The sequence below is a fragment of the Bos indicus x Bos taurus genome, chromosome 25, assembly GCF_003369695.1.
Source record: "Bos indicus x Bos taurus breed Angus x Brahman F1 hybrid chromosome 25, Bos_hybrid_MaternalHap_v2.0, whole genome shotgun sequence".
In the NCBI taxonomy this organism is placed as follows: Eukaryota; Metazoa; Chordata; class Mammalia; order Artiodactyla; family Bovidae; genus Bos; species Bos indicus x Bos taurus.
In genome coordinates, this window is record NC_040100.1 from 4,863,344 (window position 1) to 4,890,330 (window position 26,987).

At 44.4% G+C, this 26,987-nt stretch overlaps 1 protein-coding gene across 1 annotated transcript in view; it reads right to left on the reverse strand.

The window, feature by feature from the left end:
• The window catches only part of BAIAP2L1 (BAI1 associated protein 2 like 1), an 80,453-nt gene extending 57,855 nt beyond the window's left edge, over window positions 1-22,598 (reverse strand). The window contains exon 1 of the mRNA XM_027528316.1: window positions 22,274-22,598. Coding sequence (XP_027384117.1) covers window positions 22,274-22,324 — 51 coding nt within the window. The 5' untranslated portion in view covers window positions 22,325-22,598. The remainder of the gene's footprint in view (window positions 1-22,273) is intronic.
• Window positions 22,599-26,987: the final 4,389 nt, after the last annotated feature.

Consider the following 26,987-nt stretch of genomic DNA (forward strand, 5'->3'; position numbering starts at 1 on the left):
CAGAGCTGGCTGTACTGTTTTACATTCCCATAGGCAATGGATGAGATTTCAGTAATTTTTAAAATGTAATAACTTCATTAGAAAATGGTTGCTTTCCAATAAAAAACCTATTTTGAAACATCATTTAAAATTCTGACAAGAATCTTATTTATTATTCTTACAATAATCTTACGTGCCTGAGTCTAGATGGTAATATGTACAAGGATACCAATACAGAGCAACCTGCCTTCTAGCAGACGAGCAGTCACAGAAAGAAGCTAAGCCCTGTTGTTCTTTCCTAAAATTATTCTTAGTTCAAAATAGAATTTGATTTCTTGACAGAATTCTTGGACTGTTTACGTATAACTCCTCTCTTCAAATTTCAAAAACAATGAATTCATGAGAACTTTCAAAGTTAATACCAAGCATAAACCATTATCCAAATGATTCAACTGGAAAAAAGTTCAACTAAGGCAAGAGACCACCACTCTCTTGTGAGAAAAAAACACAAGAATTTTTAAGCTTGAAGATCAAGATATACTTCAATTCTTTATTTTAGGTTTTGCTACAGAAATGGTTCCCCTGGAAATTCTGGCCTCTTTGAATAGTGGAAAATCCACTTCTCCACTGGCTGTTGGCCATTAATCTAGCTATTTTAGCTGAAGTACATGTATTTTTAAACTCAGGAACAGAAAAGCAGTGTGGCTGTCATAATTCACAATCTGCAAAATTTTTATCATAGCAATGAATGTCCTTGTGAATTGGACAAGTCCTAAATTTTGAGGGGGAGGGCAGTAGTTGGGTCAAAGGCCATGCGTGTCAAGGCTTGCCAAGACCTGAATTGTTTATAGAGACTCAAATTTAGACTCAAGAGCAGTAATGAACAAATCCATTTTAAGTTTGGCACAAAGAATAAAAGGCTTAAGATTCCAAGTATAAAAACAAAATACATTATAAAAGGCATTATTGGGCCAAGAATCACTATTTTGTTACCATCAATAACAAAAGCCTAGGAAATATTCCAACAGTTACTGCTCAGTGAGGGGGATAATGTGTCAAAGCAGTCTGAACCAAAATGAGTTTCCTTTCTATTCAAGGAGGAACATGGATCTTCTAGGCTAAAAAAGACGACTGGCAACATCTCTGTTGTACCTGTGCTGCACCTCATAGTGAAGAGGGTTGGTTCTGTCACAAGAGCTCTGGGCCTTAGGGAATTTGTCCCTAGCTAGTCCCCAGACCACTGAGGAAAAGGCCACTGAGAACCTACAGGCACATCCCACCAGATTTCTAGTTGCTCCGTTTAGCTCATAGTTACAGGTCATAATTGTAAAAGGTATTACACAATCTTATGATGGTTTCAACTTTCTCACCATTTAGATTTTTCTTTCATTATTAAAAAGTATTACCTTTACCAGTATGAAACTACAGGATATTTATAAAGCATAAATACAAATATGACTAGACAGATAGTTAAACTGAGCTGACCTTACATTCCTAAGCAGTAGTTTCTCTTTCCATTTCTTTTGTCAATTCTCTACAAGACCAAGGACAAATTGATATTTCAGCTGTTTAACTTTTCTCAGTTGAAAAGTGTGGGTTATAGTTACACTAGAATAAGCTTTAAAAGTGATTTAAGAATCTCTAATATGGGGCTTTTTATAACTTGATTCAGGTACTGTATGTATCTTTGAAATTTTTGATATTTTATTTTAAATAATCTCATGTGAATTAATCTAGCAATGTCACAAATCTTAAACAAGGTACCCTTTAATTTCATGTGACATGAATACTTGTTCATAAGGGCTAACTATAGTTTCCAGTGGTCATGTATGGATGTGAGAGATGGGCCATAAAGAAGGCTGAGCACTGAAGAATTGACGCTTTTGAACTGTGGTGTTGGAGAAGACTCTTGAGAGTCCCTTGGACTGCAAAGAGATCAAACCAATCAACCCTAAAGGAAATCAATCCTGAATATTCATTGGAAGGACTGATGCTGAAGCTCCAATACTTTGGCCTCCTGATGTGAAGAGCTGACTCATTAGAAAAGATGCTGATCCTGGGGATGATTGAAGGCAAGAGAAGGGGTGACAGAGGATGAGATGGTTAGATGGCATCACCGACTCAATGGACATGAGTTTGAGCAAGCTCTAGGAGATGGTGAAGGAGAGGGAAGCCTGATGTGCTGCAGTGCATGGAGTCACAAAGAGTCAGACATGACTGAGTGACTCAACAACAACAGGGCTAACTGAGATTACTTCTAGATAGAAGTCATTTGTATTAATAGAAAATCTCACTTCCTTCTTCCAGGTGTTTTTGGAAGCTGCAGTTTCTAGACTGACATCATCAGTATGATTACGTCCCCTGCCTTTAGAGAAAGCTGTTGTTGTTTAGTTGCTAAGTCGTGTCCAACTCTTTTGTGGCCCATGGACTGCAGCCTCCCAGGCTCCTCTGTCCATGGGCTTTCCCAGGCAACAATGCTGGACTGGGTTGCCATTTCCTTCTCCAGGGGCTCTTTCTGACCCAGGGATCAAACCGCACCTCCTGCATTGCAGGTGGGTTCTTTACCACTGAGCCACCTTGGGGAGCCCTTAGGGAAAGTAATGGTGAGTAAATCTGGCAAAAGGGCAGATGCCTGTGGACTAACTGATGGTCTGAAGAGCCATGTGTTCATGCCCATCTTGAACGGGGAGCAGAAGCCAAGAAAATTAGAAACTGAGATGTTTTTGTTTGAAATATTAAGTTAGAGAAAAAGTATTTATATTCAAAGATATAAATACAGAAAAATGCTTCCCACCAGTCGAATGTGAACAGTCTGTATGATCTGTCTAGGCTACCAGCTATCAACTGTATCACAGATCAATTAGTATCATCTGAGTGCCGAAGAACTGATGCTTTCAAATTGTGGTGCTGGATAAGACTCTAGAGAGTCCCTTGGACAGCAAGAAGATCAAATCAGTCAATCCTAAAGAAAATCAACCCTGACTCTTCATTGGAAGGACTGTTGAAGCTTCAATACATTGGCCACCTGATGGGAAGAACTGACTCATTGCAAAAGACCCTGATGCTGGGAAAAATTGAAGGCAGGAGAGGGGATGGCAGAGGGTGAGATGGTTAGGTAGCATTACAGACTCAAGGGACATGAATTTGAGCAAACTCCAGGAGATAGTGGATGACAGGGAAGCCTGGTGTACTGCAGTCCACGGGGTTGCAAAGAGTCAGACACGACTTAGCAACTGAACAACAAATAATTTGTAACATGCCATCCCAGTAGCAATGAACATGAGGGGTCGGGGAACATGGCATAAAAACACTATGGCCTCGAATCCTTGGGCAAATCACATCTATCCTTGCTGAGCCCCAGTCTCCTCCTCTGTAAGGTGGCAAAAACTCATTTTTACCTCATGACGGGTATGAGGATTCCGTGAAATAATAACTAACATTTATGGAACACTTACTGTGCGCTCTTCAGGGCACCTGACTCCTAGTGCACTGAATCAACTACAGTAATTAACGTTGCAAGACAGGAGCTCGGAAGTATTAGTCTGCTCTTCAGAGGGATGAGCACTCCTATTTACATAGAAGTCTCCAGGCACCACCGCTTCCTCTCAGAAAGGTGAAAACAAATGATCCGGGCTCTCCTGCCTCAAAGTGTCACGTCAGGGTGAGAGAGACCATGAGTACAGAAACCTCCAGAAGCAGGCGGTACCAAGAAAACTGGAGGTGTAATTATTATCTGCTCTATCCAGTTGGAAACTCGATTCCTTTTTTCTTTCTGAGATGCATTTTGATGCTCCAGAGTCTATGTTTTAGGCTCTAGGCCTGGCACCTCACTTGGGTTCTCTCTTCAGACCCTAACAATACAACAGTTATCACCCCCATTTTACAGATGAGACATGAAACTTTGAGATGTGAAATATAAAAACCTCCCCAAAGGTCCCATAGGTAGAATCAGGCCCAGGCACTAACCTTTGCACTCACCCCTCAGGCCTCCAGATAAGTTCTTTGAGGAGGATTATGCAATAAAGTGAGATAAAAAATGCTTTTATGACAGAGATCACTATTTTAGGGTAAGAAATTATGCAAGTTTCTACAATATTTTCTTTGGGGAAGAATCTTACCCTTGATTTGTTGCTGTTGTTTAGTTGCTATGTCATGCCTGACTCTTTGCAACCTCATGAACTGTAGCCCACCAGGCTCCCCTGTCCATGGGATTTCCCAGGCAAAGGCAAGAATACTGGGTGAGTTGCCATTTCCTTCTCCAGGGGATCTTCCCGACAAGGGATCGAACCCACACCTCCTGCTCCTGCATTGGTAGGCAGATTCTTTTACCGCTGAGCCACCAGGGAAACTCCTCTTGATGTTAGATGAATATAATTAATCTTCTAATAGTTACACAATATGGACAAGTTCTACCCAGGCAAACAAATATTTCTGACTTTCTCCTTTTCTTTCCCTTAAAAAAAGGGAAGGAGTAGGGGAGAAAAAGAAGATTCTCCAACTACCTGTAGTCCTCCCAGGAATCAGTAATGGTTAACTCTGTCATGTTGATTTCCTTTGCTGAAAAGGAATTAAAATGTTACAGAACTACATGGCAAAACTACAAGGTGTTTTAACCACCCCATCCAAGTCTCATATCTTTTTTACCTACCCACAGGGAACCGCTAATTGACTGGAAACTTTCTAACTCACTTTATACACACATATATTTAGTCAGGATTGGTAATTTTGCTTGAGCATTTAATTAAATAAATAGTATCATATAATAAATTTTACTGTCACATCTTACTTTTAAAAATATTCAATGTTATACTTCAGAAACCTGTTGACCTTGATATGTGTTAACTGAGTTTATTCCTATTTAACTTCTTTCTGTATCCCTTTGTGATGGCTAATTTTGTGTGTCTGCTACCGTACCTAGTTAGTCGACTGAATACTAATTTAGGTGTTGTTGTGTAGGACTTCTGAAGATGTGGTTAACCACCAGTAGCCTTTAGGAGATTATCCTCCATAATCTGTGTGGGCTTCACTCAATCCATTGAAAGGCTTTAAGAATAAAACTGAGGTTTCCCTGAGGAAGAAGACATTCTGTTCATAGACTTCCAGCTGCTGGATTACCCTATAATTTCAGATTTTCCAGACCCCCACAACCACATAAGCCAATTTTTTTGACTTCCTCATCTAAGTGACATCTAGAGGGCTTACAAATTACTGCTAACACCAACTGTTTGGCAAGAAGCTGTCCATGTCTGTGCACACGGGGAAGAATTTACCTAGAAAGAATCACTGGGCACAGAGTACATGATAGATTTTTCACTTTTGTTCAATATTGTCAAACACTTTCTCCAAAGTGGCTGCAGCAATCTGTGCTCCTACAACCACTGTACTATTTTGCCATGATCACCAACACTTGGTGTTATCACACTTTTTTGCCTGATAGGTGAAAAGTACTGTTTAAGTACCATAAACTGTTTCCCTTGTCAGCATTAAAAAAGGACCCAGGACTGAACTATCTAAGCAGGGGAAGAGACATAAAGGTAGTTCCCTGGTGGCTCAGCTGGTAAAGAATCTGCCTGCAAAGCGGGAGACCTGGGTTTGATCCCTGGGTTGGGAAGATCCCCTGGAGAAGGGAATGGCAACCCACTCTAGTATTCTTGCCTGGAGAATCCCCATGGACACAGGAGCCTGGAGGGCTACAGTCCGTGGGGTCGCAGAGAGTCAGACATGACTAAGCATAGAGAACACACAGAGAGCCCGAGTCTACCATGGAGGAAAGTCAAGAGTGACTTCTGTCCTTTTCACCACAGGGTAGGACCAGGCACGGAGAGCATGGCTATGGCCCGCAATCAAGGGCTGCCGCCACCCCTCCCCACCCCCATCGCTGTGCTCCAGACGCAGTGGCCTCTGGGCTGTGCTCTCAACAGGCTAAAGCGAGGGTCCTGCTCTCCTGCCTGCAGGCTTTTCTCCTGGACACCCGGCCACCTTGGTCTCAGAGACGCTTCCTCGACCTTCCTCCTCCTCCTCTTTCCAGGTCTGTTTCTTGCTTCTCTTTCCTCAACAGGCTTTTCTCTACCTTACAGGATACTACCTGTGTACTCTGTCTCCCTAGTAAAAACTAAGGAAATGAATTAAGGTCAAGGATCACTGCACTTCCAGCACCAAGCACAGGCTTGAACCGTCTAATGCCCAAGCTGTGCTCACAGTGGCAGTTGTTGAATTCTTTTAGAATGATGTAACAGCTGTGTGTGCTCCTGGATGAGCCGGCTGCATGTAGTGCCTTCAGCTCATCTGATGCGCACACAGACTCAATGACTAGGCGGGCTGATCAGCCATGGCCAGGATCCCCAGAGTGAGGGAATGCACTGCTCGTGGCTTCATTAGCTCAACCTGAGGCTCATTGAAGCTGCAAGACGCTGCCCTTTACCTATTAAGTCATAACAGGCTTTGCTGTTGTTTAGTCACTAAGTCTCATCTGACTGGAGTCCGCCAGGCTTCTGTCCACAGGATTTCCCAGGCAAGAATACTGGAGTGGGTTGCCATTTTCTCCTCTAGGGGATCTTCCTAATCCAGGGATTGAACCCATGTCTCCTGCATTGATTGGAAGGTGGATTCTTTATCACTGAGCCACCAGGGAAGCCCTGTAACAGGCTTACAAAGCCTATAAATGCCATTCTTTCCTTGTGAATTTTGCTTCCCAACTCTACGTTTCTCCAAGTTGACATTTAAATTACTTTTTAAATATTTAGGTGATAATATAGTTCTCAAAAAAATACCTTGCTGGCAACAATTCAAATGTCCATTAACTGGTGAACAGGTGAAGAAACATGATACATCCATAAATGGAATAAAAATGCCATAAAAAATGAGTAAAGTACAACATGGATAAACTCCATTATCCAAAAGTGAAAGAAACTGGTCACAAAAGACTACCTATTATTGTATGATTCCATTTCTATGAAATATCTAGAAAAGACAAAGAAAATATTTTAGTGATTGCCCGGGGCTGGGGTTGAGAATGAGAAATGACAGCAAATGGGCACAAAAGACCTTTGTGGGATGATGGAAATGTTGTAAAATAGGCTTGTGGTAATAGCTGCACAATTCTGTAAATTGACTAAAAAATTATTGAATTGTACATTTAAAATGAGTGAATTTTATAGTTTATAATTTACACCTCAATAAAGATGTTTTAAAAAAACAACACAAAAAACAAACAGTAACAAAAATCCTTGACAGCTCTTCTCAACATCCCGGGCTGCTCAGGGTGTATGTGTACACGTAATCGCTCGGTTCTGTCCGATTCTTTGTGAGCCCATGGACTGTAGCCCGCTTGGCTTCTCTGTCCATGGAATTTTTCAGACAAGAATACTGGAGTGGGTTGCCATTTCCTCCTCCAGAGGATCTTTCCTGACCCAGGGATTGAACTCACATTTCCTTCAGCTCCTACACCAGCAGGCGATTCTTTACCACTGAGCCACCTGGGAGGACTTTTGTCCTTACACTTGGGAAGACTGTAACCTTCATCAAGGCTACAGAGCTGTGATTTCTGACTAGCCTCCTGCACACCGAAAAGTCAGATGTGATCAGACGCAGGCCATCTACTGTCCTCTGTGAACACTGGTCCAGGACCAGACGGAACGATGCTCCTGGTCTGAAGAGCACTTAAGCCCATGTAGCTTTAGCAGCAACTTTCGCCACTCAATCAATCAGATCCATTAGTAGAAAAAGAAAACCCAGCCATTTGGAGACAAATCTCCTGCTGGATTAGTGGTTGTCTCTCCAGTTACCATTGAGGAAGGAGTTTGGCAAAGCTTCTCCAGGCAAAAAAATCCTTATTGTGTCCCTCTCAAAGGACAGCTTCAGAAACTTTGACTTTAACGTTGTTTTGCCTTCCTTTTTCCTTTCCTTTCTTCATCCATACCAGGCTTTGGCTTATAGATAATTACTTCTGCCAAGTCGGTCCTTCATTCAGAGGACAAAAGGCATGCTAGAAATGATGCCATGAGGTGCCAAGGGTCCCAGGCTCCGCCCCCGCCACATGGCCTCTGCCCAAGCAGCCACTGGGCCAGTGGTTAGTAAAGCACAGGGCTAGCTCTCTGGGCTTAGCCTCTCCTAGAACATTCTGAGAGAGTTCAGAGAACCTGGTAGGTCCTAAGCTCCTTAAGAACCAATCAAGTGATGCGAAGCAGAGTGACCTGAACCAGAAAGGTATGTACTGCTACCTCTTAAGATCCGTTAACTAGAAGCAGTCACATCTCCGGGATCTTTTATTTCATTGTTTAAAGACACAGGGTTCTGTAACAAAACTCCACCTTCCCTACTCATTTAGGCCACCAAAACTGCTCTGAAGCCAAGCACAATTAAGCAGAATAAAAAGGTCCCAACACACTGGGGTGAGAAAGAAGTGGGTTCTGTAACTGTTCAAATCTTTTGGACAAAATTATCAAACCCGTCAAGAAAATGATGTCCCAGGGCTATCCCGCCCAGTAAACTACGGCACTAGGTTTCAATGGTTGTTCTTTTAAGAAAATTGTGGAGGGAGAATCATGTTATAGGCAATCAGTGTTCACGATCCTCTGGTAACATAATGCGGGGAAAACCCAACAGCCTGAACCCTATTCAACACTATAAAGTTTCATTTTACTGTAAACACCAGACAAAAGTTTCCCATCTGTCTGTGAGTGGAATCATCTGAAACCACTTTTCCTTGTGGTTTTAAGTGTAGATGATTATACCGGGTCCAAGGTCCAGCCAGTACTGTGACTCCACACAGTTGCATGAATTTCAGGGCAGCACCGAGAGCAAGCAATCCCAGCTTGCCAACTGCCAGTGTTATCGGATGCAGAAGCAATGCCTGGTCCATACTGGCTTCCATCAGCAAGGGGATCCGGGGACACTGCCCCAGAATTTAAGCAACTTTTGGACCTTTAACTTCAAAGGAAGTAATACCTGAGCGTCAGAAGTTAAAAAAGAATTACTTCTTGAAATTCCAGCTATGATAATACTAGTACCCATTTTCGCTTGGTTCCTAGAGGTCCATGTTCTTATTTGAAAGAAGGGAAATAATCCTTCCTATAGCCACAGTGCCAGGACAACTACTGCATAACTTTCAGTCAGAATCTGGAGATCACCTTCTTTTCTGGTATTTGTGTGTATGTGTGTGTGGGGAGACCAATCTATCATGGCAATGATAGATACTAGATAATGTGGACTTACGGATCACTTCACTTTGCCTGGGAAATCCCACTGACAGAGGGGCCTGACAGGCTACAGTCCACGGGGCGGCAAAGAGTTGACATAGCTGAATGACCGACACACTTTCAGGGGCTTCCCAAGTGGTGCTAGTGGTAATGAACCTGCTTGCCAACGCAGGAGACGTGAGACGTGGGTTTGATCCCTGGGTCAGAAAGATCCCCTGGAGGAGGAAATGGCAACACACTCTAGTATTCTTGCCTGGAGAACCCCATGGATAGAGGAGCGTTGGGCTACAGTCCATGGAGTCACAAAGAGCTGGACAGAACTGAAGCGACTTAACATACACACAACTTTGTAAAGTCTTCATATTTGGGCCTTTGAAACAATAGCCTCGGTCAATCCTTACGACTCACATACAGTGAGCTTGGCCCTATGCTCGACGTACAGGACCTAAAGGTGACTGAAGGAAGAGCTCCCTTAGACTTTGAAAATGCAGAGTCTGAAGGAGACAGGAGTGAAAAAAATTCCCAGGCAATCTAGATTGACATCGTAAAAATAAGAAATGCAAATATCTTTAATATAACTTGAGTATCATTTACAAGTATATGACTTTACCAAGATAGATGGTATCTATTAAGGAAACAGCGACTGATTAGTTACTAGGTTTAAAATAGCTGTCAACAGACACTTACTTTGAAGGCTGTAGGGTGCGCTAGACCATTTGGTTAAGTGTTCCTGTCTGCCCAGTTATTAATTTAAAAAGGTGTGTCATGGAGTTAAAAGCAATGAAACTACAGGAAGAATGTCTTATGTGCTGAGCTGTGTTTGTTCAGAAAGTCCCCAAGTATTGATACGTAATGAGCAACAGGAACTTTACGAGACCAAAGTCCAGTAGACTCTTGAACAATGAGAGGGTTAGGGGCACCCGTTCTCGCCATGGTTGAAAATATGAGTATAGTCGGCCTTCCATATCCACAGATTCCATCAATACAGCAATACTGATTTTACTACTGAGAAAAATCCAAGTATAAGTGAACCTGAGAAAGTTCAAACCTGTGTTGTTCAATGGTCAGCAGTAAATTACTGATTTCAAATGTCCAGTGATATTCCTTTTTTTAGTTTACTGGTTCTTTCCAAACACCACTCTTACATGATATCTGGAACAATTTTAATGAATGTCCCTCAATCAGAGCCCATGAGACGGGTCATTCTGCTTTGCATTAAAATCCAAGCCCTTGCAATCAGAAAGAGTTCACAAACTCAAAATAATGTAAAAATAGCTTGCTTGTTTTAAATATAGTTCTGTTGCTGGTAAGGGGAATCAAACTTCTGGAACTTCTGCGATGTGTTGTTTCTCACCTTCCCTCATACAGCCAGCTTTACCAAGGCTGCTTACAAACTACCTAAGAAACCCCTCCTGAACTTAACTCGCTCACACATCCCTCTTTTTCTCCTTCCTCCCAACACTAGGACAAAGTAAACAAGTCCGAAGAACAGAACCGGTAAAAGTAGGCCACCTCCAGTACCGCAAGAGCAGAAGGCACGAGGCGGCGGAACTGATGGCCCCACGCAGGCTGAGGCCAAGGGAAGGGCACTGTTGTCCTGCCATAAACTATAAACTCGAGAACAGCGCAGGCTCTGTTTCTTCTCCAGGGTGGTTCCCATGGGTGACCTCTGTGCTTGGCACAGCCTGGTGCACAAGAGAGCTGCTGAAGGAATGAATGTAGATGGGAAGCTGGCGCATCCCTAACAGTTGCTTGGAACATGGTAGCTGTGATCGTCAGTGCAACTGCAGTTCCACCCACCACGGAGCAGGTGAGGGTTTCATTACAACTGTGTGATGAGCACACAACTTCTGTATTTACCCAACAAATATTTTTAAGTTCTTACTGCGCCATCAGCACGATGAGAGATTTCAAAAAATCCTCAAGGAGTGTACAGCTCATTGACCAAGAGAAAAATTTGTGCCAATAATATCAACACTATTCATTTATCCACTTATGTGTTGGTCACTCTGCTAGATGCTGAGGATAAGCAGTAAACAAGACAGATGAAAATCAACACAGGTAGGGTGGTTATGGGCTAGCAAACAAAAAATAACTACTGTTTGCAGTTAACACACTGTCCTAACAACTTTTGTATCCATATAATCTACACAACAGTCATATGAGGTGGGTGAAAACCGAAGGCAAGGTCAAACAGAGGAATACATCATCGAGCACATACAGGAATCTGGGGTAACACAAAGGATGGGTCGGCTCGCTGTAGAAGTTGTCAGTCCTAGGGGCACAGCAGTGGGACTGAATGTCATATAAGAACAAACGTTTTGTATGCTTAAAGTGTCTATGCACTTAGAAATAGATTGTACCATCAGACATAGTTGTGTCTGGCACTCCAAGTGTAAGACGAAGCCATGGAAAAAATAAACCATTTGGTCCATTAAAACCATTAAAGTTTTGTTTTTTTAATTGCAGCACTTAAATATAAAGAATTATCATTTTCCTGATTTTCTTTTGTCCTTTGAACTTTTGTGGCCAGAAAGGGATTGGTTAGCTTAGACCTCAGGCATCTGAATCCAACAGGTGACCAGGGTGGTCTCTGGTCCTCCTCTCCCCTCTCCCCAGAGACCGGGGCTTCCCTCCCTGTAACTCAGGAGGGGCCAGGGTGGCTTGTAGCTGAACTCATAAGCTGAGATCTGTCCTGACGTCCAGTCCCAGTCTGTTACAGGTTTATTACAGGCAGTATGTTATCATCTGAACTTCTATCCCTTCTAGCGTTGGCAAGTTTCTGATCCCACTTTCGTACCTTTTCTTCCTGGTACACATCTCTTCCTGCATTTGTACTGTTCACGGATACAGCTGCACCTTGAAGGGGATCAGCTGCTTGCTTGCAACATCAGGCATAAGAGTTTGAAAAGACAGTTGTAAGAACTAGAATTTTTCTAGTTGTTGGATTTTTCTTCTGCTGCAATCATAGTTTCAGGTTACTAAAAGTTAAACACATGCTCCCCACAAAGAAAAGTAAAGAGAAAATGGTAAGATTTTAAGTTAGGTTTACTCTTAGAAAGCCAGTTTGCAAAACAGAGGAAGCGACACATTTTAGGTTAGTTTTTAAAATTTTTTATCCATTAATATGGAATAGATTTATCAATTTCTAAGGGTTTTTTTAAGCTTAAATATTATAAACATAATCCACTCACATAAAACACTCCAGAAGGCAGAGTGTAAGACAGACATAAAAAGCCCCTCTTCCTCTATCCTAGAATTAACCACAGCTATCCTTTCGTATTTAACTTATATGCAGAGTACATCATGAGAAACGCTGGGCTGGAAGAAGCACAAGCTGGAATCAAGATTGCCAGGAGAAATATCAATGACCTCAGGTATGCACATGACACCACCCTTATGGCAGAAAGTGAAGAGGAACTAAAAAGCCTCTAGATGAAGGTCAAAGAGGAGAGTGAAACAGTTGACTTAAAGCTCAACATTCAGAAAACGAAGATCATGGCATCCGGTCCCATCACTTCATGGGAAATAGATGGGGAAACAGTGTCAGACTTTATTTTTCTGCACTCCAAAATCACTACAGATGGTGACTGCAGCCATGAAATTAAAAGACACTTACTCCTTGGAAGAAAAGTTATGACCAACCTAGATAGCATATTCAAAAGCAGAGACATTACTTTGCTAACAAAGGTTCGTCTAGTCAAGGCTATGGTTTTTCCTGTGGTCATGTAGGGATGTGAGCGTTGGACTGTGAAGAAAGCTGAGTGCAGAAGAATGGATGCTTTTGAACTGTGGTGTTGGAGAAGACTCTTGAGAGTCCCTTGGACTGCAAGGAGATCCAACCAGTCCATTCTGAAGGAGATCAGCCCTGAACCTCCAGTACTTTGGCCACCTCAAGCGAAGAGTTGACTCATTGGAAAAGACTCTGATGCTGGGAGGGATTGGGGGCAAGAGGAGAAGGGGACAACAGAGGATGAGATGGCTGGATGGCATCACTGACTTGATGGAAGTGAGTCTGAGTGAACTCCAGGAGTTGGTGATGGACAGGGAGGCCTGGCGTGCTGCGATTCATGGGGTCGCAAAGAGTCAGACACGACTGAGCTACTGAACTGAACTGAACTGATCCTTTCGTATTTTAGTGAAGGAATTGCTACCGTTTAGGGACTTTTATGAATCCCAGGGACGGTGGAGCCCGGTGGGCTGCCGTCTATGGGGTCGCACAGAGTCGGACACGACTGAAGCAACTTAGCAGCAGCAGCAGCAGGGACTTTTAACCTCCAACGTACCACACAAATAAAACCATTTTAAGCAACAAACATAAGGGCACCCTCACTCACCAGCTGTTCTTTCTCAGCACATAGCTCTGAGCCGTGCTGTGAGCAATCCCTTACATCTCCGAGGGATGCTTTTTTTTTTTTTTAAAGTTTGCTCTCTGGATTGGGAACACATTCTCATGATATTTTTCATTTATTTTCGAAGGAGAGAGAAACCAACAACATTTCACCTCATTTCCACAAGTCTCACCTTTATCCACAAGATTTGAGTTATAACCAGAACACAGTCCTTAAAATAATGATAAACCAGAAAGACAGACTCAATGTCTGGAAAATGTAAAGAGAATGATAAAATCAAGGCTGAGGAAAGTAAGAACAAAAGTATATAGGCCTCAAGGGCTGCAGAGCTGTAATTACTGCAGACATATCAAGTACAAAGTTTATAGGGGAAATTACACCCATGACTGCCAGACATGAAATATCGGGTGTTTTCCCGGCCAACGTCCACAAACTACCCTGTTATAGGTTTTATACATGTTTTACTATTTTTTTTTTAAAAACTCTCTATGGGATATATACATATCATATGTATATATATATGATATGTATATATAAAGGAAGCCATTTTAAAACATCTACTTACTTGGTTGAGGTTCAGGAAAGGTACATTCTCACACAACCAGATTACAGCATGGCCTGGGATGTTTTCTGGAGGGCATTTTGCAATGTATAGCAAATATGTTGACTACCCCTCCCTCAAACTCCTGCAGGGGATTTAGCTTAAGGAAAAGATCCCAGATTTGTGCAAGTTTCACCTACAATGGTGTTCACAGCAGTACTTTAATAGCAAGGTATTGGCAACGACCTAACATCCAAGAAGAGGCAGGTGGATGAATAAATTCTGACGAAGAATGGAGAGTCCTCGAAATGATGAAGCACACAATACTGACTGACATGGAAAGATGCACTGAAAAATATCTGAAAGAGTGACAGTACGAGTTAGTAGTGTGGGATTCTGGCTAACTTACTTTAAGTGTAAATATCCACAGAAATTTTGGAAATCCTCTGGTCTCAGTAAAATATAGTTTTTTTCCCCAATACTTTCTATATTATTTCTATATATATCTATATAAAAATATCAGTTTTCAAGAGCCTCTAAGATTAAAACCAGCACACACAAATAAATAAAACATGGATAACTGTGGGAAATGCAGAGATGTTTAATCTGGGGGACTTGTTCTCAAGCATGAACAATCTAGTGTGGAGAAGACCCAAATTAAAAATAACATTTCCTTTAGAAAAAAGTACTAGTCTTGAAGCCTCTTAGCTGTAACTCACTGAAATGCTTTTAAAAACTAATCTATTGTGCCTGTAACAGTAAAGTATGTTTTTAAGAAAAGTCACACAGAAAGGAAAAGTTCAGTTCAGTCGCTCAGTCATATCCAACTCTTTGCGACCCCATGAACCACAGCACACCAGGCCTCCCTGTCTATCACCAACTCCCAGAGTTTACCGAAACCCATGTCCATTGAGTCGGTGATGCCATCCAACCATCTCATCCTCTATCGTCCCCTTCTCCTCCTGCCTTCAATTTTTCCCAGCATCAGGGTCTTTTCAAATGAGTCAGCTCTTCGCATCAGGTGACCAAAGTACTGGAGTTTCAGCTTCAACATCAGTCCTTCCAATGAACACCCAGGACTGATCTCCTTTAGAATGGACTGGCTGGATCTCCTTGCAGTCCAAGGGACTCTCAAGAGTCTTCTCCAACACCACAGTTCAAAAGCATCCATTCTTCGGCGCTCAGCCTTCTTCACAGTCCAACTCTCACATCCATACATGACCACAGGAAAAACCATAGCCTTGACTAGACGAATCTTTGTTGGCAAAGTAATGTCTCTGCTTTTGATTATGCTATCTAGGTTGGTCATAACTTTCCTTCCAAGGAGTAAGCGCCTTTTAATTTCATGGCTGCAGTCACCGTCTGTAGTGATTTTGGAGCCCAGAAAAATAAAGTCTGACACTGTTTCCACTGTTTCCCCATCTATTTCCCATGAAGTGACGGGACAGGATGCCATGATCTTCGTTGGTCATAACTCTTAATACTCAATTAACTAGAAAGTTCAAATAACTCTGATTCTATACCCCCAGCAGTCTAGTTCATTTAATTATGGTTCATCTATGCCTCCCAAACCTCTTACACAAGAAAACTTTTTTTTTTTTGGTATATGAGAATTTATTACTACCGTGCTTTCGTCACCAAAATTTATTATCTTGGTCTTTCCTTCTTGCCTTTGTATTAAGGCAAAAGTGAGACACTGGCTATTTTGACAACCTTAAAAAGGATTCCAGAAATGTCACCAACATGACATTTGTTTGCAACCATATCCAGCAACCAGAACTTCATCATTTTCCTCAATAAAATTCAAGCAACCATCATTGGGTAAAAAAGCCGTTTTTTTTTTTTGGCCATTCTTGATTAGCTGAACCCTGACACACTTCTTGATGGAAGAATTTGGCTGTTTGGCTTCAACTCCTATTTTTTTGAGCACAATTCCCTTGGCATGAAAGTGCCGCCAAAAGGGCTGGCCTTCAGGGCTGTGCCCAAATGGGCTTTCTTGTACTGTTCATCACGCCACTTGTGGTCTCGTCGGTGACTACGGAGCTTCCTGGCAGTATGAAGACTGCAACACTTGTCCATCCTGCCAGCACCACGGGCCTGAGCCCACAAGAAAACCTTTTGATGTGTTCAGCTATGAGAGTCTGAGAGTCCATAAACTGAAATTTATCTTTTATTCTACTGAACACTACCACTGATGCCTCTCTCAGGCATCTGATCCCTATGTCTCTATTCTGTCTTTGAGTCTGTCTTCGAATCCCCCAGGGAGATGGCGTTCCTGCTGCGGTTACAGACCTCCAACCAGCAAGCCTGGGGCAAACTGTTTCACCTTGAATTTATTTTTTCTTTAACTTTTGCATATACCCATCAGAGCCGCCAAAATGAAAAGGAAGGAAAATATCAACTGTTGGTGAGGTTGTAGAGCAACCAACCGGAACTCTCACACACTTCTAGTGGGAATGTAAACGGATGCAACCACTTTGGCAGACAGCTTAGCAGTTTCTGCCAAAGCTGAATAAATATTTAAATACCTGATAATCCGGGAACTCCACTCCTCTGTATAGACACCCAAGAGAAATGAGGGCCTATGCCCACCAGACTCGTACTATTCATAATATCCTTGAGTTGTCTGAAAACAATCCAAACACCCCTCAAAGAAGAACAGACTGTGATACAGTCACACCTTGTAATACTACACAGTGAAAGAAAAACTAATGGCAACTACTGCTATGATATGGATGGATGGATCCAAAGAACATATTGAGTGAAAGGAGGCACACAAGATAAGCCAAACTAGCCTGTGCTGCTATAAGTTAGGAGAGTAGCTATCCTGGAGTGGGTACAGTGGCTGGAAGGGGGCATGAGAGGGGCTTCGGGAGCTGGTCACGGTCTACTTCTTGATCTGGGTGCTGGTTACACATGTGGGTTCAGTTTGTGACAATTCAGTGAGCTATAAAAGCCTAAGCAAACCTTTCAGTATGTAGATTAAAGTTCAATAAAAAGTTTTAGGTCCTACTAAACAACAAGGTCCTACTGTACAGCATAGGGGACTATGTTCAATATCCTGTGAACCATAATGGAAAAGGATCTTAAAAAAGAATGTACATATATATATAACTGAATCACTGCTATACAGTAGACATTAACACACTGTAAATCTTTAACTGTACTTCAGTAAAAATAAAAAATAAAGGTTTAGAAATAAAAATGTATTTCCAAATGTAAATAGGTAAGTTCAACGAATATTTGTGTTGCTTTTATAATGAGTTTACATTTGAATAGAATAAATAGCTGTGTGGAATTCTGAGGGGAAAAAGCAATCCAAATGGTTGCAACTGCACACTCATCAGTCTCCCCTGCAGGTCTGTGTGCAGTTCATTATGACAGAAGTGCAGGGTAAGAACTGACACCCAAGCCTGGAATAACATCATACATGTAAAGTCAGAGGCAACCTGGAACTTGTGCATGGTGTCACAAGTCTGAGTGGCCCCAGCCTTGTTAATAAAGGATGCTGCTCTGTCCGCACAGTAATGTTATCATAGTTCTAAAACCTCTTTCCAATAAAGAAAAGATGTTATGAAAAAAAAAAAAAAAAAGATGTTATGACAGGAAAAGACACTCATTATTTGGCTTTGTGTTTACAGACAAGATGTTATAACACTGGGCTGTGCGGTTTAATATTTGATACCTGGCAACCCTTTCTGCTACCTGGCACCTTATTCTTACAATTCCCTTTTTCAGTCATCATGGAGCCCAAATTGTCTAAGCTTCTGCAGATGCTATTTTATCTTCAGCATACCTGAAGCAAGCAGTGTTATGGGAACAGATGAAGATACCAAGCAGCCAACACGGCAATGGCCATAAACATAAACAGCGACCAAAAGCTTCCAAAAAAAAAAAGTGAAAGTGTTAGTTGCTCAGTCGCATCCGACTTCGTGACCCCATGGACCATAGCCCACCAGGCTCTGGTCCATGGGATTCTCCAGGCAAGAATACTGGAGTGGGTAGCCATTTCCTTCTCCAGGGGATCTTCCCGACCCAGGGATCGAACCTGGGTCTCCTGAATTGAAGGTAGATTCTTTACTGTCTGAACCACCAGCTTCAAAGCCTAGATCTATATGCCACAGGCCACAATGGAAGCCAACCAGGCAGGACTTTCACTGAAACATCCCCACTTAAACCCAAGCTAAGAAAATAAGCCACCATTACACAAGCAAAACTGAGCACACAGGTGTAGACTGCTTGCTTTACCCAGTGAAAGAACCAAAGTCCCTCATTTTCTTACCTGAAGGTTTGTTCACAATATGCTGATGATGATGAGTTAGCACAACAAACTTTGGGTGACACCTTAGGCACCAAAGTATAAAAATGTAACTGGTTTGCACATTTGTTGGCTACCACAAACTAAATTCCTATACCAAGGAATGGGGATGGAGGCTGGCAGGGGAACTGGCCTGTGGGCACTGATATCTCAGACTTTGGGCCTCACTTTCTCAACAGTAAATAAACAGGCCCACCTAGAGGGCTGATGTGTAATTAGAATGAAACAAATGCGCTATGAAGTGTCAAGGGAGGGAGGGGGGAGCCTGGCACAGGACAGGAGCTTACTAAATTAGTTAAAGGCTCATTTCTTCATCAAGTATGTACACCTGTTAGGTGCCAGGAACTGTGTGCTAGGTGCTCAGAGCCAAACAAAGCTTCTTTCCTTTGGGAGCTCACATTTGAGCTGGAGTAGAGATAAACATACATGATAAATAAATATATATTATATGCTAAGGGTTTCCCTGGGGGCTCAGTGGGAAAGAATCTGTCTGCCAATGCAGGAGACTCGGGTTTGATCAGGAAGATGACCTGGAGAAGGAAAGGGCTACCCATGCTAGTATTCTTGCCTGGGAAATCCCGTGGACAGAGGAGCCTGGTGGCCTATAGTCCATGGGGTCACAAAAGAGTCAGACAAGGCTTAGCAACTGAACAACAATATATGCTAAGGCAGTGAGCACTACAGGTGTGAGTGTGGGGGTCGCTGGGAGACGGATGGGGTTGTCTTCAATTTTAAAGCTGAGTGGAACTCGGAGGAGGTGACATTTAAACAAAGACCTCTGTGTCCCTCCCCCCATCACTGCTGCTTCAGCAAGATTAATGGAGGGGTGACATCACATCCAGTCCTCCTTAACTTCCTCAGACCAACAGGTCTAACTTCCAGCAAGGCTGTGGTTACTTCGGTGTGTGTGTGGTTACTTTTAATTAAGGGTTTTTGTTTTTTAAACTTTACTTCTTCCTTGTACCACTAAAGCATGCATTCATCAGAAAACCCATGCCAAATCACAAGCAAGCTGCTGAGGGAAATTATGGGTGTCGTATAGACTGAAGTGTGGGGAGGGATCTTTGGCTTAATTCTAATTAGCACCAGTGACACTACCTGACGTTTTGGGGCTTACTATCCTGCCATTTGCTCGTAAGGTCGTAACACACACATCCTCCTGGGATTTAGTATGGTTCTCTGGTAACCATTTGTCTAAGTACACATTGAAAAAAACTCAGCAAATGCTTAAATAAATATTTAAAGATATTTGATACTGCATACAGAGGATCACACTACTTCAAAACCCCCCTTTTTCTCTAAAGAATTTATTCCTTTATTTCAAAGTTAAAGAAATTTGAGTATTAAAAAACATCAAAACCCATGCGAGTCATAAAATCTCATTTGTAGGCGGCATTTGTAAATGCACCTGGTTAGACTGCATTTCTATTAGTAAAACATTCTAACTTGCCAGGTAACATCAAGATCTCTTCCAGGTTCATCCACATTGCTGGGAGATTCTTACCATATTAAACTTAAATTGTTTTCAGGTTTGGTTTTGAGGGGTTTGGGGGAGGAAGAAGCTGAAGAGGAGGTGGTGAAAAGATGATGGGCTTTCAATCAGATCTGTGAAATTTCACTGTGCATTTCTATCATAGTCAAGGCATGAGCTAGTGGCATTCACTTTATAGATTATATATAAACTTGCTGTCTGGGGCTGTAAATTATTATCCCGCCATCCCAACCTAAACCTGACCCTAAAACATTAACGAGGAAATGGTGATTAAAGTCAGTCAATAAACATCTGTGAGCTTTTAGTATGTTTTAAGACACCTGGGAATGGAAAGCAATAACGTACAGGTCTCTGATCGTCAGGGTATCACAGCCTTTCAAAATACGAAAATGATTTACAATGTTTTACGGAGAAGGAAATGGCAACCCATTTCAGTATTCTTGCCTGGGGAATCCTATGGACAGAGGAGCCTGGTGGGCTACAGTCCATGGGGTCACAAAGAGTTGAACAAAACTTAGCGACTAAGCAACAGTGCCGATAAACATGCATAACCCAAACTATGAAATCCACACCTTCTTCCTCTTGCCTCAGTTCTTTGGGTAATGCAAAATTGATATCTGTGGGATTGTAATTCACTTGAGCACAGCCCCTCTGCTGAGTCACCACTAAAAGTGACAGTGAAGAAGAACTGGGAGAAAAAGCAGAGAAGAGTGACTTCAGGATTAGATGCCTGAGTCATATCTCATCTCAGATTGGAAAGATATACCAGCCTGTGTCTTGGAGGCGCGGGGGCAGGGGGGTGTGTGTGTGTGTGTGTGCAATTCTACTCAAATTTGCAATGATCTCCTTTCCTCAATAACGTACAGTTTTACTGTCCTTTATTGACAGTCATCAGAATAGCCACAACTCCCAAGTCGAAGAGTAACAACATGATATTAACACAGTCAACAGCCCACACATTCCTACCCCCACCATCTTCAGGATCATCTAAACAATCTCAACAGAAAGGTAAAATCTTAACGTTCAAATTTCTGGGATTTCTAAAACCTGCCTTCTTCTAAGGAAACATGAATAAGGACCAGATTTTGGTCACGGTTACTTAGCTGAGAATGCTATGACAACTGTATCTACTGTGTTTAGTGTGAATGCAGTATAGTCCATATGTGACAGGACTTGTGTATTCAAACAAAGGGAACCAGTCTTTTGAACAAAGGATTATGAACCTATTTTCATGCTTTTATTCTTACCCAACAAAAGTCAATAAACCTCTCTGATTTCAGGAATTCACTTGCAAATTCAATCGCAAATCTAGGAACTAAATTTTAGGGTTAAAAAAAAAAAAAAGTAATCTATACAAATGACCCAACTGTGGGTCTTAAAAATGGCTACAAATGCATTCGGAGAACTTGGGTTCTATGAGCCTAAGCCGAATTAAAACAAAAGTTGTTTTGTGTTCTATTAATAGCAGATGATTAAACACATATCTTATTTCAAACTGGAATTCATTTATACGTACTTAAACTTACTAAACTGGCCACTAATCCTAAATCTGTGTTTCTGAAAACATTCTCTCGTAATAAGTGCAAGTTAAGAGAATGACCATCAACGCATTGCTTAAGGTTGGGTCAACTTTATTCAAACCTCGGACGTTCTTAGACTCCCATTAACCTCCCCCAAATAATCGATATCTGAAAGCCAAATTGAACGTAAAGCTGAGTGAGGCAGGGTCTCTAGGAGGGAGCGAGTCTCAAACCTTCCCAGTGAAGTTCTGGGGCCGGTGGCGCCCCCCGCAGGCCCCAGGGCCGAGCCCCGCTCACCTGGCGCTGGCTAATTACCTGGGAGTTTCCCCCTGCATTCTCGGAGGAAACTCAAGCTCGGCTCTCCGAGAAGTCATGCGCCGCAGCCGCACCGGCGAGGCCACCGACCCCGAGGGGAAGATGTGGGGAAGACGCGCCCCAGGGGCGACACAGGACCCTCCCGCCCCGAAGACGTTTGGTTGTGAAATGTGTAATTTGCCGGGCGTCTCCTGCGCCGGGAGGGAGAGGAGGGGACCGGGTAAAGAAAGGAGGGGGAGGGGAGGACATTCCCGTGTAAAGTCCCCTCCTCACCTCGAAGGTGAAGGATCCCGACCGTTCCCCCGGGCGAGGACTGCCGGCCGCCGGCGGGGCGTCCCCGCTTCCCCGGCCTCGAACCCCGAACCCCGGCTCCCCCAGGGCTCCGGACCTCTCCCCGCACCCCCAGCCTCGAACCCTGGAGCCCCAGTCTTCCGCCCTCAAACCCCGACGCCCCCACGGTCCCAGCCTCTTCGCCCCCGAACCCCCGGCCCCCCACTCCCCAGTCCCCGCATCTCCCGCCCTCGAACCCCGGCTCCCCCAGGGTCCCGGGCCCGCTTACCCGGTAGGTGCTCTCGGTGAGCCGGTTCACCTCCTCCGGCCCCCGCGACATGGCTGCAGCCGCCGGGCGGGCGAACGCGGGAGGACGCGGCCGGGCCTCGTGGCCGCCCGACCCTGGGCGGCTGTGAAGCGCCGGGGCGCGGCTGAGGGGCCCTCAAGCGTCGGCTGCTTCCACAGCTGTCGGCCGGGAAGTGCAAGTCGCGCGACCCGGCGGCCACAACGTCAAAACTTGAAGCGCTACTGACGCGGCCGCCGGCGAGGAGCTGAGGAAACTCGGCCAGACTCGGCCGGAGCGGGCAGGGCGGGCCCCGCGGCCCCACCTGAGGCGGGCGGGGTGGGCGGGGCGGCCGCGAGGCGGGGCGGCCGGGCGGGCGGGGCGGCCCCACCTGAGGCGCCCTGGGCGGCGGGGAGGAGGCGGGCCGAGCCGTGGTGGGCGGGGCAGTGAGCCCCGTGTGGGCGGGGCGGAGGCGCGCCAGGCCAAGTGGGCGGGGCGCCTCCACCTGAGGCGCTGGAAAGCTGGGACCCCGACCGCGTGAGGGGTCCATGGCGGGCTCGAGAAGCTGTTCCGCTTTCAGCCCGCACCGTAGGCGGTCACACCTCTGTGGCCCTAGAGCTCTCTAGTGCCCCTCGCAGTGCTGGCGACAGGGGCCCTGACGCCCACGTTCTCCGCGGGTGCTGTGTCCCCCAGCTGTACTCATTTCCCTTCTTGACCCCTTCCTGCCCTCCCGTATCCCCGACCTCAGAGATCTGAGGGACCTCAGGACAAAGGCTCTCATAGATGGGGGAAAAGGGCAGCCGCTTGCAATCCTTTTTGGAAGTTCCTGATAATGTGAAAAAAATCAATAAAATGCCACGGTCTGGTTACAGAAATGGCAGTACGTTTTCAAACTTAGATTTAAAAAGGACTTTTAAATTAGTGCAATGTAACCGTGCTAGTCACAAGATCGTTAAAAGATTTAGAAGCCCCTAATGAACACAGGTTCACTACTACTATAGGTTGGAGAAGGCAATGGCACCCCACTCCAGTACTCTTGCCTGGAGAATTCCAGGGAAGGGGGAGCCTGGTGGGCCGCCGTCTATGGGGTCGCACAGAGTCGGACACGACTGAAACGACTTAGCAGCAGCAGTGAATGCAGGTATAGTGGAGGTAATACTCTTCCTTAGGGCGGCTCCTGAAGCTCCCTGTTCTATCTCCACCTCAACCCCAGCCTGAGGACCCCAAACAGGCTTCTCCCAGCCTGAAACACTACTTGGTATCTGAGATCCTCACCCAGCCAGAGCAGGAGATCTTCTGTATCTAAAAAACTTCTATCTGGGTGGAATTTCATCTTTTATGGGCTATGATGAAGCTTCTAAATGCTCCCGTTATAAAATTCACTGGGAAACATACACAAAGAAAGCACTGTGTTGGCCTAGATGGGAATATGAAAGCATGAGATGCAGCTAGATTTAGGACAGAATCAGCCACTTGGATTCCGGGACAAGGTCATCGTGTTTTGCAAGCTATAAAGCGTACTGTGATTGAGAACCAAAAGGTAATGGATCCTTGGGTGTTGGAGCCCTTAGGTTTGGGGCAGTGGAAGCAGCTACCTCTCCTCAACAGATTTCCAGCATCTGACTCATGAGATTTGCCTGGTGGGTCTTATTTGCCATATTGAGTGAACTGATGACCTTACCATTATCAGCGTTTCGTACTGGGCTCTTCAAGGATGTCTGTCAGCTTTCATTTAAACTTGAAAATCGCTTCCTTAACTTTGCGGGTCGGTCACCTTTTGTGTTAGAACCTCCCTCCAGGCCTTCTGATGAATGGGATCATTTCACCCTCTGCTGCAAGGCAGTCAACCGAGGAGCCAGAAAGAGAGCAGAGGCTTAACCTTTAACACCCCACAGCTCAGCTAGGAAGAGACAGCAATTAACAAACTGTTTTAAAACCAGCACATCTCAGATGGCCCAGTTTGTTTGTTGAGACTGGAATCTGATCGAAGGGCCACGTTCACAAGTGTAGGCAGACCTTCTAACAGATATCTATATTAATGAAATCTCCCTTATGGAAATAATTTCCTGGTTGCTCCTTTAGAAGTCTTAGAGAATGGTCAGCTCTTGGTCTGTATCAATATTAGGACTGGTGCCGCTGAGTCCCCAAGAACAAATGAGTATTGATTATCTGCTCTGTGCCAGGCGCCCTGCTGAGGGCCATAGTGAAGTACAAAGTGTACTGGCCTTGACTCAAGACCTTAAAACAAGTGCAGGAAGTAGAATTTAAGGAGGACTGCAATGAACGCTGTAGTACAGTCAAATGTACTATAAGTCTACAAAGACGAGAACACCCTCAAAAATCCACATATGTTAGGCTCCTCAGGTGTGTGTGTTGGTTTCATGCAAACTTGAAAACCCACAGTCTTCGTTGTTCTGAGGTTTAATGATGCTCAATGTGAAGTGAAGTGAATCAATGGAAAGGGATGACACAGGAGAAGGTGAGAAGCCAGTTGTAACTGCTGAGAAAGCACTGTAGCTGCTCTCCAATTGCCCAGAACCCAGGCCTGAAGAGCAGGCCTGGCCTCACTGGAAATCAGCTCCACACCTCCCCAGGGGCAGACAACCAAGGTTTTCTCGTTTAGCTCCTGCTGCTGCTGCTACTAAGTCGCTTCAGTCATGTCTGACTCTGTGCAACCCCATGGACTGCAGCCTACCAGGCTCCTCCGGCCATGGGATTTTCCAGGCAAGAAGAGTACTGGAGTGGGTTGCCATTGCCTTCTCCGCTCTTGGCTCCTATTTGAGTTTAAATAACCAAAAATCCTGTTTACGTTAATGAAAGTTGCAAGATGCAATTGCTGGTGACAGTATCAATGAGATTCTGAAAGCCACACTCCAAACAGGCTCTTGTGTTGGGGTGTCTGCCTTCTTCTTCTGAACTTTCTGCGGCTGAGCTTACAGCCTGCCCAAGGGCTGTCTGCCCTGATGGGCGCTCTGGGGTGTCCACGAGGATTGTACTGTGTTTTGTGACCAAAGAGGTCCCTGCCAATAACAGCAGTTTGGGGCAAATTCCCATTTAAAGACCAAGAGAATTTGCTGTATGATGCAGGGAGCTCAACCCAACATTCTGTGACAACCTAGAGGGATGGGATGGGGTGGGGGGTGGGAGGGAGATTCAAGAGGGAGGGGCATATGTATACCTGTGGCTGACTCATGCTGATGTGTGACAGAAACCAGCACAGCATTGTAAAGCACTTATCCTCAATTAAAAATAAAAATGCAAGAAAGAACACACACACACACGTGATAAAGACCAAGAGAGGGGATGGGGCTTTAAGTGTTCTTATTTTGAAAAAGAAAATGTGACTTGAAAATTCCCTTACCTTTCCAATGCAAACAGCACTGACTCCTGCCCCATTCCAAATCGATTCTGCTGTCGAGTTTTTTCCTTATTTTTTTTTTCCTTAGTTCCCCAACCAGAGATTGAACCCTGTCGTTTGCAGTGAAAGGACAGAGTCCTAACCATTGATTGCTGGGGAATTCCCCTGCTGTAGAGTTCTTCACTTGCCGTTTCCTCTGTCTAGAATGTTCTCCCCACTACAGTATTTCCTGGAAATGTGAAGCTCGGCCTAGAGGGACCTTCCTTGACCTGAAGTAGTATTCCAAGCCATCTCTAACACAGCATTCTGTTTTAATTCTAATAGTGCTTGCCACTAGCTAGCTGTGCTACATGCTGTGCTAAGTCGCTTCAGTCGTGTCCGACTCTGTGCAAGCCTATGGACTGTAGCCTGCCAGATTCCTCTGTCCATGGGATTCGCCAGGCAAGAATACTGGAATAGGTTGCCATGCCCTCTTCCAGGGGATCTTCCCCACCCAGGGGTCGAACCTGTGTCTCCTGCATCTCCTGCACTGCAGGTAGATTCTTTACCACTGAGCCACAGGGGCTTCCCAGGTGGGGCTAGTGGTAAAGAACCTACCTGCCAATGCAGGAGAAGCTGGTTCCATCCCTGGGTCAGGAAGATCCCCTGGAGAAGGAAATGGCAACCCACTCCAGTGTTCTTAAGCTAGAGAATCCCATGGACAGAGGAGCCTGGCAGGCTACATTCCATGGACTCACAGAGTCAGACACGACTGAAGGGATTTAGCGCAAGCCACTGGGGAAGCCCTATTGCTCACTATAGTAGGCTAAAATAAAGATTCCCCAGGATGTTCAAGCCCTAATCCTCGGAGGAACGTGTCAGTGCTACTTTGTATGACAAACGGGACTCTGCAAATGTGATCAAGGTAAGGGTTTGGAGAGGAGGGGATTGTTTGGGATTTTCTGGATGGACCAGTTAGCATCACAAAATTCCTTACAGGAGGGACACATGAGAAGCTGGAGGAGGAGGAAATATGATGTAAGAGACTGGAGTGATGTACTTTAAAGAGGGATGAGGAGGCTACAAGCTGAGAAACACAGGAGGCCACTAGAAGTTGGAAAAGGCAAGTATGTGGGTTCTCCCTTCAGAGGAACTAGGGCCAGAGGGCAGTAGCCCTGCTGACATCTTGGTTTCAGCCAAGACTTTTCAGACATCTGCCCAGAACTTCAGGAGAATAACTGTGTACAGTTTTAGGCCACTGAATTTGTAGTATTTGTTACAGGAGCTAGGAGTCATGTACGGATGTGAGAGTTGGACCATAAAGAAGGCTGAGCACCAAAGAACTGATGTTTCCGAACTTGGTGCTGGAGAACGCTCTTGAGA